At 44.9% G+C, this 20,391-nt stretch overlaps 1 protein-coding gene across 1 annotated transcript in view; it reads right to left on the bottom strand.

Annotated features, from left to right (window-relative positions):
- The window catches only part of LOC144115702 (cytochrome P450 4V2-like), a 48,977-nt gene that overhangs the window by 16,171 nt on the left and 12,415 nt on the right, over positions 1 to 20,391 (bottom strand). Inside the window, exons 4-8 of the mRNA XM_077650175.1 lie at positions 13,092 to 13,291; positions 7,963 to 8,032; positions 6,933 to 7,059; positions 5,322 to 5,528; positions 2,422 to 2,595 (exon numbers count right to left, since the gene is read on the bottom strand). Coding sequence (XP_077506301.1) covers positions 2,422 to 2,595; positions 5,322 to 5,528; positions 6,933 to 7,059; positions 7,963 to 8,032; positions 13,092 to 13,291 — 778 coding nt within the window. The remainder of the gene's footprint in view (positions 1 to 2,421; positions 2,596 to 5,321; positions 5,529 to 6,932; positions 7,060 to 7,962; positions 8,033 to 13,091; positions 13,292 to 20,391) is intronic.

The raw sequence follows: 20,391 nt of genomic DNA, 5'->3' as shown, positions 1-20,391 counted from the left end.
GAAAGGCGAAAGAAGTGCATTAGTTTCCTCTTCTGGGTAGTCTAAATTTCTTTACGCTCTTCACGTTGACGCATGTGGTACTACATATTGTCACGGTGTGAGCCTGCAAGAGCTGTCGGCTAGCAAAAAATTTGGTCCTGTTGCGGCCCCTTGCTTGGACACTTCGATAGCCATACGACGTTACCACAAAACGGTGGACTGCTTGGCGAGCCGGCCATGTTCTCAACATGAAAGGCGAAAGAAGTGCATTAGTTTCCTCTTCTGGGTAGTCTAAATTTCTTTACGCTCTTCACGTTGACGCATGTGGTACTACATATTGTCACGGTGTGAGCCTGCAAGAGCTGTCGGCTAGCAAAAAATTTGGTCCTGTCGCGGCCCCTTGCTTGGACACTTCGATAGCCATACGACGTTACCACAAAACGGTGGACTGCTTGTCGAGCCGGCCATGTTCTCAACATGAAAGGCGAAAGAAGTGCATTAGTTTCCTCTTCTGGGTAGTCTAAATTTCTTTACGCTCTTCACGTTGACGCATGTGGTACTACATATTGTCACGGTGTGAGCCTGCAAGAGCTGTCGGCTAGCAAAAAATTTGGTCCTGTCGCGGCCCCTTGCTTGGACACTTCGATAGCCATACGACGTTACCACAAAACGGTGGACTGCTTGGCGAGCCGGCCATGTTCTCAACATGAAAGGCGAAAGAAGTGCATTAGTTTCCTCTTCTGGGTAGTCTAAATTTCTTTACGCTCTTCACGTTGACGCATGTGGTACTACATATTGTCACGGTGTGAGCCTGCAAGAGCTGTCGGCTAGCAAAAAATTTGGTCCTGTCGCGGCCCCTTGCTTGGACACTTCGATAGCCATACGACGTTACCACAAAACGGTGGACTGCTTGGCGAGCCGGCCATGTTCTCAACATGAAAGGCGAAAGAAGTGCATTAGTTTCCTCTTCTGGGTAGTCTAAATTTCTTTACGCTCTTCACGTTGACGCATGTGGTACTACATATTGTCACGGTGTGAGCCTGCAAGAGCTGTCGGCTAGCAAAAAATTTGGTCCTGTCGCGGCCCCTTGCTTGGACACTTCGATAGCCATACGACGTTACCACAAAACGGTGGACTGCTTGTCGAGCCGGCCATGTTCTCAACATGAAAGGCGAAAGAAGTGCATTAGTTTCCTCTTCTGGGTAGTCTAAATTTCTTTACGCTCTTCACGTTGACGCATGTGGTACTACATATTGTCACGGTGTGAGCCTGCAAGAGCTGTCGGCTAGCAAAAAATTTGGTCCTGTCGCGGCCCCTTGCTTGGACACTTCGATAGCCATACGACGTTACCACAAAACGGTGGACTGCTTGGCGAGCCGGCCATGTTCTCAACATGAAAGGCGAAAGAAGTGCATTAGTTTCCTCTTCTGGGTAGTCTAAATTTCTTTACGCTCTTCACGTTGAGGACGTCATCGCATTTTTATTGTGGCAATAAATCGCAGTGACGTCGTTTGCCAGCGTTGACGTGGGTGTGGCTGGCGCCAAATATGAACAATTCGGCTTCATTGAAAAGGCATTTTTCTTGACTATCAGATGAATTTGGCTGGTTTTAATGGGGCTGTGTTGACGCCAATTTCGACTGGCGCAGTCGACTTACCCTCTAGAACACCTGCATTTTGACCGAATACTTTTAAAAGTCTGCTGAACTAGAAACTTGCCGAAATAAGTGGGTGTGTCCTGGAAAGCGGTACCTATATTTTAGATAACGCAGAAAAATTGTTTGAGCATTTTCAAGCTGGAGAGAGTAGAATGGCCGAGAAATTTTGGAACAGCTCCTTTACTGCGTAGCTGATGGCCAAACGATTCTCCACGGAATCAATTTCTAGTCCAGGTTCTTAAGGCATCTTAGAGAATTTTTTTTTCAGACTGCACACTTACGGGCATGAACCAGTGCGAGATGAACCATGTATGACCCAGTAACTACAGGAATCGCTCTAAGTTTTCTAGAAATATATTTTTCAAATCGCTCCCTCGTTCTACTATGGCCTACTATACCTCATAAACGGCTCAAAGGAAAGTGAAGTAAAGAAGTATGGAAATGAGTCAGGTATGATAGATTCACTATTAACAAAAAGTAAGGAATTTCTTCTTGCAGCAAAAGAGCGTGCGCAGAGCTAGCTTTGCGCTCTCGAGTGATCTCTTCGGGAATGCACGAGACATTAGTGCAAGAATCGCTGGCCGCGATTTCCCGTAATACCATCAATATATATTGGTGTCTATATTATCGCTTATACATAGCCTCACGATCACTGAAAGCTTGAAGAGCAAAAAGGTGAACTCAGACCATAGTCTCTTTCACACCGTGAAATTTTGCCAGCGCACAAGACCAATCAGCGTCAGCCACGCAAGAAGCTCCTCAGAGGTTGAAGATTTCGCACGTACCTTGATGCAGCACTCGAGATATTTGAGCCGGTAAACATCAGCCTTGGTGACGTCCCTGTCGCAGTCGGAGCCGAACACTTCGTCCAGCTCTGCGTGCACCTTGGCCTGTTTCTCCGGGTGCAGTCCCAGCAGATAAAGGGCCCAGCTCGTGGTCGACGTCGTGGTGTCGTTGCCCTGCAGCAGACACCATTGGAAATTAGCCGTGAGCCGATGCGATAAATCAAAAGGTAACCTGAAGAGATCTGTGCACCATTGTGCATCTCGTGGAAAGCCATTGTCGTCATCATAATCAGACATTGAGAATATCGGTTCACCCCCCGCCGGTTGCATCAAGGCAAATGGACCTTAGACGTTAGAATTGTCTGGAAGTCGTCTCTCTTGACTTGAAAGCCGTATCTCTTGGAAGGACGGAGACGGCAAAAGAACGAACGGGCAAGGGTGAGCAGTGTATTAATGAGGATGGGCCGAAGAACACGCGCCAGGCTGGTGGTGACAGATGCATGCACCGATTGCCCCAAAGCCTGTGATAATCTGGAACTTTTCGTTTTCTCCGGCCCCGTTGCCATTCGATCCCCTGATTGTACAAACTATTGACCTTCAAAGTAGCGGGCCTGGCTAGCCTCGGACCATGTGACGGACAAGTTGGCTCAGCTGATTCGGACGGATCATATTGTGTACGCTTAAGCCTTTTAAACACTTTGTACGCCCCTGTGCACAAAGCGAACTCGCAGCATTTCATAAAAATGACCAATATCTAGCACTGATTTCATTTTTTTCAGGCAATGACGTTGGGCTCAGTCTACAATGTGCGCAAGATGGTCACGGTGAGGCATAAAATTATTTCACATCAAATAGTAAAATTGCACTCCAGGACTTTAAAGCTGTTTCGACCCCAGGTTAAAAACAAAAGCCGTATAGACTTTTATTGATGGCTTCCTAAATATCTCTCAAATGTGGTACGCTTGCGTAAAGCAATATTTACAACATATAAAAAATTGCATTAGAACTAAAAATTCTTTCAAAGAGTATTATGAGGCTGGTAACTGACGCAAAAAGCTGATAACTTGAACAGTTTTTTTAAAGTTATTCTTCCCTCACGAAAATGGGCCCCGTCGAACTGTACACACGTGCTTGTAAAAGCACATAGAACACAACAGGCGCCTATTAACGAAATATTAAAACACACTGTATGGTATGTTGGATAATTCGGTTGATGTTCAGCACGAAAAAATGGGGTACTTAGGTGCACAGTTATTCATTTGTCGGCACTTAAAACAAGTAGGACACATGTGTCCCACTGTCTGTAAATATCTTTTTTTCTTTGTAAGTATACCTTTCCCTTTGCGCGCACGTCACTTCTTGAAATGCTCGTGAAGATGCAAATCAACTTGGCATAAAGTCTCCGGCGGGATTCGGCACTGAGCTTACGATGAAGGTCTCATTCCATTTAGTTCAAGTTTACACACATTGTTGCATGTCACAAAAAACACCCATGTTTTTGAGAAACGCACCACCAGTGGATTGTATCACGCTTGGGTCAGCAATACGAGGGCGAACTTGTCTTGTGGTGAGGTCAAAGCGCCAGCAGCAAAATGACCTGGCCTTCTCGAACGTAAATCCGTTTTGCAAGCAAACTAGAAAATTTCTGGCGGTTTAGCATTGCTACGCACGGAATATTGTGAGCAAGCAGCTTTTTGAAGGCGGACACCACCGCCACGTACCTGAAGCGTGATCGAGGTATCCACTGATCCTGGGATCCAGCTACGCGCCTTTCTTTTCCTCAAAGTGAACGGATTCTTCATCGTTGTCAACGCCAACGCCAATGAACGCCGGCGAACTATTGCTCCAGTGCCGCATTGCGGCCAAAACGTTGTCAATGCAAACGCAAGCAGCGCACATCTCTCGGTCACCTCTGCCACTTTGCTCACAGCTCGATTGAGGTGCCCACAGACCCGGGAGCCACTTATGCGCGTATCGTTTCGTGACTTTTGTGCACAGATGGAAGCTGATGAAGACTACGGCGTACAGTGCACAGCACAAGAGTGTGTTGCAGTTGAACACGAGACGTCATCGGCTGCGCATATAGCCTAGTGCTCTCATGCCGTCGCTAGCGAAGCTGTTCTGTTCGCGCCGCCTCGGGTTCGAAAACAAGTCGCGGCAATATTTATTTTGCTTCTGCGGGTACCTGAGAGGCTTCAGTCAGACATCGGCTTTTCCACGATTGCTAGTGAAATAGCGTCATCGCACTAAAAGCGTGCCTTATAGCCCGGGGAGTGAAAGTAAAAATGATCACTAACAGAGGCTAAATTTCCGCGTGATTGGTGAGAAGGCTCCATATTTGCTGAAAAAACTGCTTATAATTACAAAACTGGGTCGTCCGGAGCAGGGCGAAAAAAAAAAACTAAACGAAGAGGGGGTGGAGGTTTCCCATTCTCTAAAGTGGCAGTGAAATGGGCAAAAAGAATCTAAAAAGGAAAGATATAAAAACTGTCGACAGGCGTTTATGGGCTCATTACATTGTGACTCTCTATTTATTAGACAAAAATCTCCTTAGCACAAAATGCATTCCTCTGAAACACTGGAGTGTTTCCTAATAAAAGAAAATCCTGTCCTTTCGAACGTTGTTCAGAAGTGTCACTGTGAACAAGAGGCAGCATAGAGCCTTTATGAGACAACCGAAGCGCAAGCCTGGCTTCAAGCTCCAGAAAAATGCGACTGCGCGCCTTTGCTGGCCACGCAGAACAAGCCTTACGGAGGATTTGAATGATCGCTTTACTAAACCTACTGGTTCACCGCGAAGGCATCCGTCATTGTGCCGGCGCATTCTCAGTCACCAAGGGACGGCCGCTAGTCGGCATCTATTTGGACCAGAAGGTTCACAGGAAAACATAATTACTTACTCCGAATATTATTGTGTCGATATCTTTTTTGACCTCGTCGATGGTGTAGCTGCTCTCTTCGAGATGCTTCCTGAGCAGGTAGTCAAGGATTATGGACTCCTTTCCAATCGGCTGGTTCCCGCCCTCGCAATCTTTGTCCTCGTCCTCGTCACCGCGATCTTCATTCAGCTCCATCTGTTGTAGCTTTTCTTTCCTCTTCTGCATGACCTTCGTGTACACAAAACGAGAGGAAATGCTGTTATATGTACACCTCAAATCTACTTATGCAATGCGCCCTGTATTATTGTGAGAAAAGACTCCTTGCTAAACAGGGAGAGTTTGTGGGAATAGACTCCTGTTTAGACTTCCGCTAAACAGGAGTCTACTCCCAAAATGATTGTTAGTTTATATGAATAAATTTCAGAACCTCTCGGAAGCATATATCATCCCGTGTTATTTTTTCGCGACAAATGGTGTTCCCAAAGCAAACTAAATACTTTTTACATGCCAGTACGCATCGGTTATTAAAAATGCTTGTAATAGATAGCTCTGGGTGAACTGCGAACGCATGGACCTCTTCAGCATCCCCCAAAATCTGAGCAGACTGTCGTATTTCTTCTCGTATCCGTCGAAATGAGGCTGTCTAAACTGGGCATGCAACACTGTGAGTGTTCTTCAGCAGCCGCACACTGTAAAAGAAAAGCCAGTGAGCAAGGTACAAGCCGCACTTTTTTCTTTACAAGTACATAAGCATTCATAAAAGCCAATGCTATTTAAATCGCCTTCGATGAAGTGATTACGTATGCCCCCTTGTTACAACTGCGCATAAAAAAGTAGCCTTCCGGGCGTTACTTGACGAATGCCGCTAATAATAAATGGGAAGAGAACTCGGGAACAGTTTGCAAATTCTTCAGCACGTAAGACTTGGGTGCGATTCTCCAGAAAACAGGTTATTTTAACTCATTATTATGGCGACTGAGCGGGTTCTGGTTAAATGAATTGAAACCTGATACTCCAATGCCCTCTGCACCTTTTATTTCGTCTACAGAAAACAATAATAAATTTTACTCGTGGCTTGCTCTTGACACGAGTTCTCACGAGAGAACCTTGATACCAGTGGACGTAGAAGAATTTTCAACATATCTTCTCATCAAATCACTGCGTGGTTCAAGTTTTTGTTGACGTATTCAGCTTGATTTTTGTGCGTGAGATCTAATATTCATTGGCCGTGACTTCTGCTCCGCTCATAATCAGTGGAAGCTGCGCAAGCGTCGGCCTCTCCAAGGTGAACTTCAGTACGTACAGCTTTCCAAATTTTGCATTTCTTTTTGTAACAGAGAAGAGGCGCACATCCACACTTCCAGCCACCTACGCTTCGTTTTTATGCGCCACAGCATTGTTGCGTATGAGTAAGAAGAGAGTATTCGAAATGCGAACTAGCTACTTCGTACACCTTATTCAAAGCAAGTTATTGTATTGTATTTATGTTTGTCAATCCATAAATATGGTACAACCCTAGAAACGCGTGTGGTGAAAATGCGAAGCTTCATCGCATACCGTGCACTTGGGTTTTAGGCTAGAATCCACTCTGTCGATATTTGAATTTCCATTCGAAAAAAATGTCATACTTACCGAAAGGCTGAATTTCTCCATGTCAAGAAGGGTTTCCTTGAACATTTTGCCTTCGTACGTGAGGTCATATATTTGTTGTATCCACGTCCAGGGCCTGAACCCGCGTACGGCGATCAAGAAAGACAACCTGACAGCGAAATTGTATCATGAAAATAAATTTTATTTGCAAGCACACAATCTATGGAATCACGTAAATTCGGTAAAAATAATGCTTCATTCGTTTTTCCACTACAAAGCCTTTCAAACAGTAGCGATCAAAAAGGCTTAGTAAACACTGTCATTCAATACGTCTCTGCGTGTTCTGGCGGCCCAATCCAAAGCTTATTTTAAGGCTTTCATTTGGTGGCAATACCACTTTCATATTCGTACAACTGATCGGGAAATCATGTAAGCGCTATGGTTACTCTAAAGTTTTATTAGCGAAGTATTTGGTGCTAAAATTTCATTCTGTAGTAGTTCACCAAACTTGAGGCTGCTACTCTCCCGTTCGTGTTCACATAACGAGGGAGCAGGTAAGGAGACAAGCAGCGGCCTTACGCATGCCTTATAGATATGCGAATTCTTCGCCTGAACGCTGCGAACGTATTGTTTCTAGAGACAGCTCCATAGCGATAAAGTTCGTTGGTTTTGCGACTGCACAATGTTTCCGAACGTAGAGTATATTTCAAATGCTCACTATAAGAGGCGTCTCGCTAAAAGAATGTTCTTTCTTTGTAGGGTTTTTCACGACTGCTCAGTGTTCTCGTGTGTATACACTTTTCTAATCATTTCCTTCTAAATATATCCTTATTAAAAGAACGATTTCGTTGACTTTTTTTAGAACCTGCATAGAACTGCCAATAAATTTGATGGTTTATGCATAATCTAACAAAGGTCTTTCCTCCTTATTGAAGGCTCACTCTTCTCTGTTCGACTGTTTTTCCGGCTAGAGCTTTATTCACAGCACTCGTTTAGTAACTTGCTGTCGAGAAGACCGGGGCTGTTTAGTTCGAAAACTTAAATACGTTCTCATCACTTGAAAAAATCTTACCTGTTGAGGTTTTTACCGAAGGGATTCCCTGTGTCAGTTTGCATTCCTAGGACCGTTCCCATAGACACTCCTGCGAAAAAATAAGCAGCACATATAAAATGTAAGAAAAATGACACATAATTTTGTATTTTTTGAGGACATAATTTGAAATAGGAGTTATGCATAGACAGGAGTCCTGAAAGTATTAAAGCCTGTACTGTGAAGTGGCGGTGTTTGCGACCAAGAGTAGAGCCTGAATTAAGAGAAGAAGGCGTCCAAGAAGTGGATAGCTTTCGTTTTCAAGCAAGGTAGAAACATGCTTGTTTCCAAACTGCATGATTGATTCGTATCTTTTCGCTGATTCCTACCGCTTCGCGCTAATCAGTTTCTTTGAATTAATAATTATTTTTCTAGGGTGGGGGAGGGGTTGTGTAAGAATTAGTAGAAGACAAAGAGGGAGCATATTTTGCTTTATCATGAAAAGCGACAGCGCAAAAGGAAAGGGACGACAGCAAAGAAACTTAGATCACAGGAAAGACGCGGACTCTATATTTTTTACATTTATATATTTTTATGTCGATCTATTTTAAATAATATATGAAATCTATATTAAGGATTTTTTTGCCGCACGGCTTCCGTTCAGTCATAGCACTACACGATCGGCGTGCAGTTACAAAGAATTTAGTGCGGGCAATTTAAGGAACCTCTTGTTCAATCGGGGAGCTTAAGAAATCCAAGACCAAGTTTTGCGACCAGTACTCATGAAAGGCCATTCGGCTTAGATTACAACCAAGTATTCTAGAAAAGGTAGGTAGTAAGGGTAGGTAGTTCGAATTTCTGTATATTTTGCGACCTCGTTTGATGTCTACCCTTTTCAGTGATCTTTTTTACCCAAGCGGGTCTTTAAAATTTTTATACATATCTAGGGACGTGCGAATTTTCCAAATATACCAATAGCGAGTCGATTATTTCCCTATTCAGTTCGCTGAACAAATCAAAAAGCTCACGATCAAAATTATTCGGAACGAATCGAATATGTGGTTTTCGAGTATTTATTCAATAGCTGCTACGAAATTTGAACAACGCATCCAGTAGTTTTCTTTGACCATTATTTCGAAAACACGATCACTCCGACGTCGCACAGCATACTTCCGCGATCGATCAGCATGAAATGGATGGTTTAGCACCGCGATGTCCATATATGGCCCCCAAGATTCGGCAATCAGTCAGTGCTCTGGCATGTTCATCAAACTAGCGGGCCTCTCCTTGATGGCCGTTCCAGTAATCCATGACTCGTACGTAGCGTTCGCCCCTCTCATCTACTAAGAGGCGAGGATAGTTTATTTGCTTATGATGTATTCGTGGAGATCAATGTTGCGTCCTTCGACAACTGTAGCTGTATCTCCTTCAGTTATAGCGCTATATCGCAGCGCCGTCGGTCGCGCGTAACTATTTCGAACGGTTTTTCGTTTTGTACGAATATTCTCCCAGATAGCGAGTGTTCGCAAAGCATTGATTTTATGTCCGATGTGATTCGGCTACTAATCAATTTGTATTTGATTCAGTTTGCAGCTCTATTATTCGCAATCGATTGGGTAGCAAATCTACACTATTCGCACGCGGTTCGGTTTTGGAAAAGGTCCTAATCGCACACACCTACAATTCTCTAACCTTCAACGCTGTGGAAAGGCGAGAACTAGTTTCTTTACTGCTCAGTCTTGTCTAGAATAAACCGCTTGTGCGCTTAATTGTTTTTATTTTAATCATTGTAAACGGTGGCGTGAAGACGTGAAGTGAGTGGTTGATCGCTATGATAGCCGTGTCTTGGGCTAATGAAATGGTGTGACAACACCAGGTAATCGTACGCAGATATTGTGAAGAAAGCTCTCATTACTGATTCAGTTAAGAGCAAAACTTTGTTGTTATGTGTTCACCGTTGAAATACAGCCGCCATTAGCTGTTTGTCGTCATCATCATCAGCAGCAGCAGCCTGACTACGCCCACTGCAGGACAAATGCCTCTCCCATGTCTCTCTAATTAACCCTTTTCTTTGTCAGTTGCGGTCACTACATCCCCGCAAACTTCTGAAAAAAAAACTCCGCGGGTCGATGCAATTGCATAATTAGACCTGGGGTGCGGCATAACCTCGGTAACCAGAACTGACAACGTATCCTTCACCAGAGCAGAATTTGGCAACCCTCGTGTTGTACTTGGCCACAACCTTCTTTGAACAAACCAATTAGCTGCCTGTGCTCAGCGGTTTATACACACCGGGTGGCGTTATACTGCTAGCAGTGCTTGAAAATAGGTTTTTTGTGTTAGAAGCGTGCTTTCTCCGGCACAGCATTATCAGCGATGGAGTGCATTAGAATACAGTTAATACTTGTTAACTATCGGGATGGTTAACGAATAGTAGCTAACATTTAGCTATTACACTTAGTCTCCTTATTTATTGAGAGGCTTGTAGCCCCTCGCAAATAATGTCCATATCAATTTTGAGGCACCAATCTCCTCAAAACGCCATTATCGCTTCCGCTGGACCACAAGGATTTCTGGGGCTGCACAAGGATGAAGTCGAAACTGCGCGGCCGAAAACAGCGCTATAGCCACGCCTTCGAGCGCGTGTCACAAAGCGGTGCGCATGTCACGTGCTTTTTGTCCGCTCACCGGTCTCACCCGAGCACTCCGAACCACAAAGTAGGGAACTCAGAAGTTTCACTGCCGAAAAAAATTAGGAGGAACAGTTAAGCTCCGCCTTAAGAGTATGACGCCATAACGTTAATGAGTTGATGCCCATATATGCGGAATTGGTCATTCTTCAAATCTACAATCATAGGTTTCCTGGGACTCTTCTCAGCACTCCTCGCGCAAAGTTGCACCGGCTAAGGGAAGCGCCACTGCGCTGCAATGGCAGGTGCTGCCACCGGTGGGTCTTGTGCGACCCAAGTTGCTCTCCCTGAGCAACCTCTCGTGGTTAGTCATTAATTTATCCGCCACCTACCACGGTGGTCAGTTTGCTCACAATCCGATGGGCACGTTGTGATGACGACAACAAGGTCAGGTAGCCTAAGTGGCCTACCTATGTTGCTTCTCCAGAGGGTGAGCACCTGGGCCACCCTACGCCACCCTCACAGCGCCGACGACGAGGCCAACGACGCCATAATTTCTGTAGTATACGAGAGCCTTAACGCTATCGCGTTAAAAAATGCTGGAGGATGTGACGCTGTACTCTTACGCGATGACTAAGAATAAACTGAAAGGAGATGTTGCTTTCGATAATTCCAAAAGAAACGGCTTGCTTTTACTGGCTATGGCGGGATGGTTGACACCAGAATATGCTACCGAGAAAAATTTGATGCCACAGACGATACACGTTGTTGCTGCATGCAATACAAGAAAATTATAGAACTTTTTGCTACCCAGTGAAGAGTCCTCTAGCCCACAATACGTGATGCCTCCAGATATCTCATATGCTGTATGGTTTAAAAATGGCCAGCGTGTTGTCAACTTTTAAGGAGTGCCAAAAAGTAAAAAGAGGTCAGAGGATTCTTGGAAGATAGCGAAAAAGTAGTTTAGATAAGGGGAGAAAGAAATTTACCCAGTAAATTCAAAGACAGTTAGCACATTAGAAAATAATAGCAACGTGAGAATTATCTGGCGTTTCGGTGGAAAGGGAATGTTAATTATTATGTATCTATGTCCATATCTATTCAATGCTCAGTGTGACACCATTGCTAAATCTCATAGAAGCAAATTCTTCTTTGCTCAATGGAATAACCGTTTAGGTAATATGTGTGATCAGGATTCTATAGAGGAAGGATTCAAAAGATAATTTCTGCGGTGGAACACCGACAGTTTCCGAATTTTTTTTTTTTTTGCTAGCCGCATACGCTGTAATTTCGCTCGCTCTGGTCCTTCTTCTAAGGGTAACAGCGCTGGCGCAGCGCGGTTCGCGTTTCGTGACCATCAAGAATGAAGTCCCGGAATGGAGTGTTATTGCTTTGCTTCTCCTGTTTAACGCTTTTGTGACGGCCCTCTTCCTACGTCGCTTCTATGGATAGAAACATCGAAGCTATCACACAGATGGAAACAGACAAGAGCTCCTCCACGTTGCAGCTGTATTCAATAAGGCTGCTGATATATACACTTCGCTAATGCGCAGTGCACGCATAGCTTGTTCATAGCTTGTACAGTCGCGAGTAAAAAAGATTGTCACTATAACGTCACCGGAGCGGTGAAAATCGCAACGGAAGGCTGGCGCGGCGCCGTGCTTTGCGAACACACCTGGCACTATTGTTATCGGCGTGTTAGTAACCGCCGTGCCGAGCGCTACTGTCTGCCGCTCCTGTGGCACGCCACTACTACTACTACTACTAATAATAATAATCATAATATGAATTGGTTTTGAAGTTTGAAGGAAAGGAAATGGCGCAGTATCTGTCTCATATATCGTTGGACACCTGAACCGCGCAGTAACGGAAGGGATAAAGGAGGGAGTGAAAGAAGAAAGGAAGAAAGAGGTGCCGTAGTGGAGAGCTCCGGAATAATTTTGACCACCTGGGGTCTTCAACGTGCACTGACATCGTACAGCACACGGGCGCCTTAGCGTTTTTCCGCCATAAAAACGCAGCCGCCGCGGTCGGGTTCGAACCAGGGAACTCCGGATCAGTAGCCGAGCGCCCTAACCACTGAGCCACCGCGGCGGGGGAACGTCACTAGTGCTAATCTATCTTTACTCGCGACTGTACGCATTGCATCGGGATCTTGCATTCATAGATACACACAATAGAACAGAAATAGCTTTGTGCTACAAGCCATGCTACGAAATTGAAATGAAACTGGATGCAATATACAGTAAATGGTGAGGTTAACCACAGCGCTCTGCCAACAGCAGGCGACCAGATCTGACCACTGGCTGCCATTGGTAGCGATATGCAGCCAATGGTGAGGTCCGGTTGCCAACCACCCAATGGCCGAGTTGGTTGCCATAGACGCTTGAAAGCCGCGGGTACATCTGAGTTACAAATGACAGGGAACCGAATGGACTTGGAATGAAAAACGGAAAATGGACACCTTATAGAATACGGGCCCAGGTTGTCGATTGTCGTCCCATAATATTTATCTCGTGCAGAAAAGGAGCATATGCTTACTGCCAATGATGTCGAGCGTAAGATGCTGCATGAGCGGAAAGGCGGCCAGCGCTTCATCGGGCTTCTCGTCGATATGTTTCTCGAGGATCTTGATCAGCACGTTCCCGTTCTCGTTGAAATGACAGATGTAATTCTCCAGGACCCGGAAGTGGAACGCAGGCGTGAAGAGCCGCCGCTTGAACCTCCAAATATCGCCAGTCCTGAAAAAGGAAATTCCTCCACGTACAACCCACTGTAACAATGACTGTTTTCGTTTTTTTTTTGTGTGTTGCTGTTGTGCTCTACAAACCGATTCAGATATCGAGGTTCTTCTAGCAATTAGTAGCCAATATTTTAAATATAACTGAGAGGTTTTTATTGAGGGAAAGAAACTTGGAATTTAGGATATTTCAGTAGACGGCTGACAATTTTAGACCTCGCTAACTACTTAGCAGAAAATGCTAAGCTTGCCTGACTTATCGTATGTAATGATCTAAGAGCGAATCACAAATTCTTGGAAGCACCCTAGTGTAGGGTTTCTGTAATGCTAGGGACAGCATGCTCGTTCCGTTCTTTTGCGTGTTCTTTCAATTGTTAAGGTGCAAGGAGTAGGAAACTTTGGCTAGTTCCTGTTTCAACTAATTCATCGCACGAGGTGAGAGGAGGAGAACTGCTGTCTAATAAAAATGACGGATGATTTAGCGTAGTTAGACCAATGCAAGTTATGTCGTTCTTCTGCAGTGTGTGTGTGTTTTTCGGCGCTGCTGTTTTCCTTTGTCCGTGCTCCGGTTTCGCTTAAGCTCCTCCTTAAAGTTAACACGCGCCAGCTATAGTGGTTTATGCCCATATATGAGGAATTTGACATTCTCTACTTTACATTCACAGATCTCTTGGAGTCCGAATGCCACTTCTTAGCACTTCTGGCGCAGTGGTGTGTCGGTTAAGTGATGCGCCACTGCTTTGCGACGGCAAATGTTGCCACTGGTGGGGATTGGGAGACCCACGTTTCTCTTGCCGAGCAACCTCTCGCGACCAATCCACCAATCATTAAACAAGCTGCCGCGGTGGGCAGTTTGCTTAAAATCCGGTAGACAGGTTATCATGACGTCACAAGGTAAAGTGACCTATGTGGCCCACCTGCCACTTAGGGAGGCCACCTAGGGCAGGTTGCCCACAACCCGGTGGGCCCGCATTGTGACCTCACAGACAAAGGCTAAGCGGCTGCGTGGGAGCTCTAGTGCGCATGCTCTACAATGAATCATTCGTGCCCATGCACGCAGCCTCACAGGTTTTGGCGATGGCCTCACTGGCTGAGGCAAGGGGAAAAAGCTATTTGTTTTCGTCGGCGGTGGTTGGAATCCACCTCGTAGTTGAAGTTGTTTTGTCTAGATAGCGCTGCCATAACAACAAAACGACGCTCCGGTTCCCTTTCCTCCGGCTACTAAAGCAACAATTGGCTCTGACATATGGCCTGTCTGAACAATCATAGAGAGGTGTCGCAGCTTAATGTAACCAAGCCTTTAAAAGAGACGGAGTGTTCTACCCCAGCGAAACCAGCTGAGTGTTATTCAAGGTGGCGTGGCCTGGTCTGCAGTGTTATTTTTTTCGTTTTTCAATTAGTGCATACAAATTAGCTAACTTCTTAATTATTGGCTTGAGGACCAAACTGTCAATACAGAAGTTGAGATATGTTTTGAAACCAGCTAACAACGTTGTTTTCATCAAGGTAGGATTTACGTGGCTTCATTTAGTGGCCTTCAAAGAGACCTATCACGTGGCCAGCTGCTGCTGACATCTCTGCCCCAGTGTGCACGCAAAGCCTCATCGGGGAGAGCACTCCTGAAAAAAAAACTGGGATTTCGTCTCTGAGACGCGTCTCGGGACGTTGAAGTGACCCTGTTTGTCACGTGGAAGCTTTTTTTTATTGTGCGAGTTATGGTTTAGGGATGGTAAAAAAAAAACTACTTTAGCTGTAGCTTGGTGCAAACATTTCAGTCAGATGTTTTTAAAGACGATCTCTACAACTTGTCTTTTGATACTTTTTTCCTGAAGCCAATATTTTAGAAAGTTAGCAATTTGATTTGACTATTTAATAAAATTTGGAGACCGAAAAAATGCTGCAGAATAGGCCAGGTGACTCTCAAAAGAGCGCATCTGGTTTCACTGGGTCTGGGACATTCCATGTTTCCAGAAGCTTTGTTAGATTTAGCTGGGACACCTTGTTATATAAGAAGTTTTCTACCCCTGGCTGTGCCAGCAACAAAAACCGAAAGTCTTCGAGATTAAAACGAATACGGCACGACAACACATAACTACACCCTATCTTCAAGTACATCGAAAGAAAATTGTCGGGAAAATTTTTTGGGCCTTTGGGTTTTTCTTTGCACCTTTTTCCAGTTCCTTCCGAAAAAGTGGGATCTCTCCATGGTAAGTCATTAACTCCAAAGGCTTATGCCGACACCGCTTTGCCTTTCTCCTGCGAATGAAACGAAAGAACAGTTTTGCCTGCATGTGAAGTAGTAGGGCGTCATAGGCCATTGAAGGCGCGTAAAGTTTCATCAGGGCCCACTTGAAAAAACAATGGGCCCATTTGGATGATAACAGTCTTAAGGCTGATGTAGGAAAACAAAGGAAAAATCCGCGTTGGCCTCCAAGGCCGTTTAACGGAGCCGCGGGTGTGCAATGCGAATTTCAGCCGTTCTGCGCGTAGAGGAGCAAAGCCCAAAGCAAAGCCTAGCTCCATGCGGCAGTTCTTCGCTGTATTTTTTTAAAGGCCTCCTGTTGAGGGCTCGCCATTGCTTTTAAGTGTTCAAGAAGTGTAAAGGTGATAAAAACAAGGGAAGCCTATTGTTTTATCTAACCACTAAATTTTGAGAGAAAACAGCGGTCACAATGAATTTGTGGTTATCTAAGTTGTGCGGCAACAAAGTTGAGATTGACGTTGTTATCCCAGCTTTCGAAAGACAATTGTATTTTGATAACCTTAGCAGTCTGTTTGACGAAGCATCCTTCAATCAGCTATGCAAATTGAATTCTGAAGTTAAATTGTTTTTATCACATTTGCATACATGATGTGCGTATTATGCCTTGATGTGCACGTTTTGTTCAATGTTTGGAACTTTTATTCTTTTGTTCATTTATTTTACTGCATGGGGTGCGGGCCTTGTCAAGCCTTTTTTAAGGCTTTTTGCTTGCCGACCCCCCCCCCCCCCTCCCTCATCAACATCACTCCTGTCCAGTGGACGTTGGATGCTGAAAAATAAAGTTGACTTTGACTTCGACATTGTAGCTAATTTTAATAGTTACTGTGTGCTCTATTATTGTCACACGTGTTTGCCGTTCTTGTACTCTTGTAACCTGTGAAGTAATGATTGCGATGGCCGCTCCTCAGTAAAAGCCAACCTGTAAGGAGCCTGAACCCATGTCAAGCCGTTGCCGCGGCTTTTAGTCCTGTCTCCTACTCTCAAAAAGAAATAAAGAATTGAATTGAATTAATGTAGCCGCTCTTTTATCATTTCTTTTAACACTTACCTATTGTTGAACGTTCATTCCTGGGGAGCTTAACCTACTTAATTTTGCGCGATCTTCTTTCCAGGTACCTAATCAAGGTATTATACGGCTAAACGACCATTGGAATACTGATATGTGACGTCACCAGGTTTGTGACGCCTAGAGATAAAACCTGGAAAAAAGCACGCCACAGTGACGCCACAGAGCGTCACTCATTTCATTACGATGGTAGCAGAGAGCTCATGCGAAAGCGAAAAACGTAAAAATAACAAGAATTATACACCCAGCGCCTATTCTAAAATGAGGAAACTACGCCAATTATCTTCGCAGAAGCGCAGCTCAAGACCCTCAACTGCACTTTCACCGCTGTTCGCTCGCATTTTCCTTATGTCTCTTTTACTTTCACCTGTTGAAAGCTCGTTGCGAGGCAGTGTGTGCCATGTCGTTCTCTCACACATGCGCGAAGGTTGGCCAGTTGGTTCGAATTCAGTTCTACAACAACGCAAACGATTGTACAGGGGAAGCAAGACGAACAATACGGGGAGCGATCTGGTGGTGATCATTTTAAGGGACGCATAATATAAGCTTAGAAAACAGTGACAAAGACAGAAACACATAAAACCAGTCCAGTGTGCAAAAGTTGCGCAAAATTGTTTTTTTTTCTGATGGGGAGTAGGTGACTTTTCGCGACTTCAATCGCAACGACGACCGCAAGTGAACAGCAAAATTAACAAAATGGTGCAAATTCGCAACTATAAACAAAACAAACGGAACACATGGCGAAAAGCAAACACGTGTACCGCCATGCACAAGCGTCATCTAACCTTTATGTCGACCACTGTCATAGACGCTTAGCTCCATGTATTTTAGCTCCGCTGTATAGCCAGCGCTTGTGCGGTATTTCATTTCATCTTCCACCCTTGACGCTCATTTACATATCATTTAATTCTCTGGTCTCGCGTTCCATTTCGCAAACGTACCACGTTCTTTTAATATTTTTGAAGAACCTGCTAACTAGAACCATTTTGAACCATCTTTGGTAGGCACGTTTGTTTCCCTACGCGAGGGTAATTTTCCTTTTTTGCAGAAAACATAAAGACTAGTTAGAGTGGCTGACTTCAAGCTAAACCACCGTTATCGAGAGACGAACGCGTTCATGTGGCACGAATTCCCCCCCCCCCCCCTCTCCTCCCTTAGAGACGGCGAGCAGCTGTATGTGAGCTGCCACTGTCGGGCCAAGATAACGCAGCTCCACTTCGCCTTGAATGCTTTCCCCTGGCCAGCCTCGAAGCGAATCTCTCCAGACAAAAATACAAAGCGGTTGTTTCTCCGTCTTCCTTCCCAGAAGGCGACAGCAAAATAAAACTGTTTCCTCTTTAAAACAGGGGACGCGAAGCCTCGTAAGTGGTGCTGACCGCCGCTCTCCACCATTCTCAGAAGTGGTGGCCTTGGGCAGGTTTCACACGACAAAAGCTGCGAGGGCTTGGAGCGCCCGCTCCCCGAATCTCTCTTTCCCAAGTCCCTCATTACGCACTCGCGCCCAGCCGCTTGAATTGTCACGCCACGTGCAGCTCTTTTTTAATGTCTCGCAGCGCAAACTCAAGGTCGCCAGAAGCGTCGTGTGCTGCTTTAAGACCAGCGGGGCCGCTGTCGTAGAAAGGCAGTTTTTCTTTTGTCGACCTTTCGGCCCCTTTGTTTAATTCAAGTGCAGCTTTCCGTACACCGGGGACACGCCATAGGCGTACCCTAGCTTCCCACCTTGTTCGCGAAGGCAACTGGTGTTTCTTAGAGTAACACTACTGGAACGTTGTGGTGGGGCGCAGCTGCTCGAAAACATCGTCAAAGTTCCTGAAATGAGCCCTCTTTGGCTCATGAAAGTAGCATGGATCAGTCTAGCACGAACAAATTCCTTTTCTAGTTTCGAGGTTATAGAAGAAAGCGCTTGAAAGATAATACGTAGTTGCCTAACCAAACTTCTACGTTTCCAAGGCGTTTGTTTCCGGCTGTGAATAAAAAAAGAGCGGGTGATGGGCTTCGAAGGCAATCACAAATTCCCAAAAACTTTTCTTGGGGAGTTTTCTGCTTTACTGGAACAATTTCAAACACAGTACTCAGCGTTCGTAACGAAGTTGTTCCTAACTGTGCATCTCATCAGCACCAATGTGTTACGCGGAGGTCGCGCACATGCGATCCCTTGTACCGTTCTATTACATATATCGACACAAGGCAGTGAGACTCTCACACAGGACGGAGTTTTATTGCAACGTAATAGCCTTAGTGCATATTCTTAATAAATGTGAGGTCTCAGAAGTGATCAAGCACTTGTGTTTCACTTGCGATTTTGCCTAATACGAAAGGTTATAAACAAGAAGAAAAGCTGCTGCGTAAAGAAAAAAATCTGAACAAGGCAATGCCTTGGTGACATCAATATTAGAGGTCTTCCGACATGTTGAGACCCCCGATGGCGTAACATGGGCATCAGACTGGACGAGAACTGAACCACTGAAACGCAAACGAACAAAGATAAAAAATTAGCTGCATGATATACTGGCTAGATTTGTTTACTTTTTCAAGGAGCAGTCATTACGAAGTCGAAATGAAAATTACCTGCTCGAGTATTTCGTCTTTCTCAAATAAGATCATGTTTATTTTGCTCTTCGCATTTCATTGCACAATGACAGTCCATAACAAAACAAAAGTGTCCAAATAACGCGTTATCTGCGTACCCAATCGGGATTTAATGTCGTGTTGCTCCAACCGATTTTAATGACCACGCACCATGCCTCTTCAGAGCATTTGATTCAGAGACATCTAGCAACCATTATGCTTTGAATTTTGTGGAAAAAGCGGTTTTGTGTTTTTTTCTGATCTTTAGTCGGAGTGGGTGTATTTGTTTGCGCAGGAGATTGAATGACATGTCATAGTTTTGTCTTCATATTTTCCAACTCTCCGCCATGAGTTGGTATACCTGCCTGAAGAAATACCACCAACCCAAAAGAGCCCGCCACGACTGTCCTGTTGTACTGATGCTCCTTCAAGCCCTGCAACTATATATGTATGTTCTGTTTAGCCCCGTATGAAATTTGTTGCAATTGCAATTTTGTAGGAGCCTGAATGAAACCAACTTTTTATTTCGCGTAGTCTGACGTTGCGTTTCTTCTATGAGAGCACTTCAATACTGCCACTGTCCTGTTTCCGCCTTCCAGAGGTTGGCATGCAGTGTTAAGCATGCAGCAACAAATGCCAACGAAGGGCAGTCACGAGGAAAGGGAAGCTTGGCCGAGAAGAGTGCATCGCATACTTTTTCAAGCTCCACGTCTTCTTTTCCTCTTAACAGCATGCGCACAGTTAGACTCAGTCCTGCTTTATCCGTGCTCCCTTTGCTCAGAGACGGATCTACCTGCCCTTCTTGGCTCTTCACTCGATGACACGCATTATATAGATTATATGTTGACGCCACGCGATGTTTTCGTTACAAGCTTGGCCGAGAAGAGTGCATCGCATACTTTTTCAAGCTCCACGTCTTCTTTTCCTCTTAACAGCATGCGCACAGTTAGACTAAGCCCTGCTTTATCCGTGCTCCCTTTGCTCAGAGACGGATCTACCTGCCCTTCTTGGCTCTTCACTTGATGACACGCATTATATAGATTATATGTTGACGCCACGCGATGTTTTTGCTACCTAGAGATAATACCAAAGGCTCTGACGTGAAACACACGAAAAAAACGAAAAATTACAGGCAGGCGCCCGCCCTCACACCTGGCGAAGTTCCTAGAGTTTGGCCTGTAGCCGCCTGTTTTCTTCCTCGTCC

This window comes from Amblyomma americanum, chromosome 1, assembly GCF_052857255.1.
Source record: "Amblyomma americanum isolate KBUSLIRL-KWMA chromosome 1, ASM5285725v1, whole genome shotgun sequence".
Classification (NCBI taxonomy): Eukaryota; Metazoa; Arthropoda; class Arachnida; order Ixodida; family Ixodidae; genus Amblyomma; species Amblyomma americanum.
This window is presented reverse-complemented; position numbering and strand designations above follow the sequence as displayed.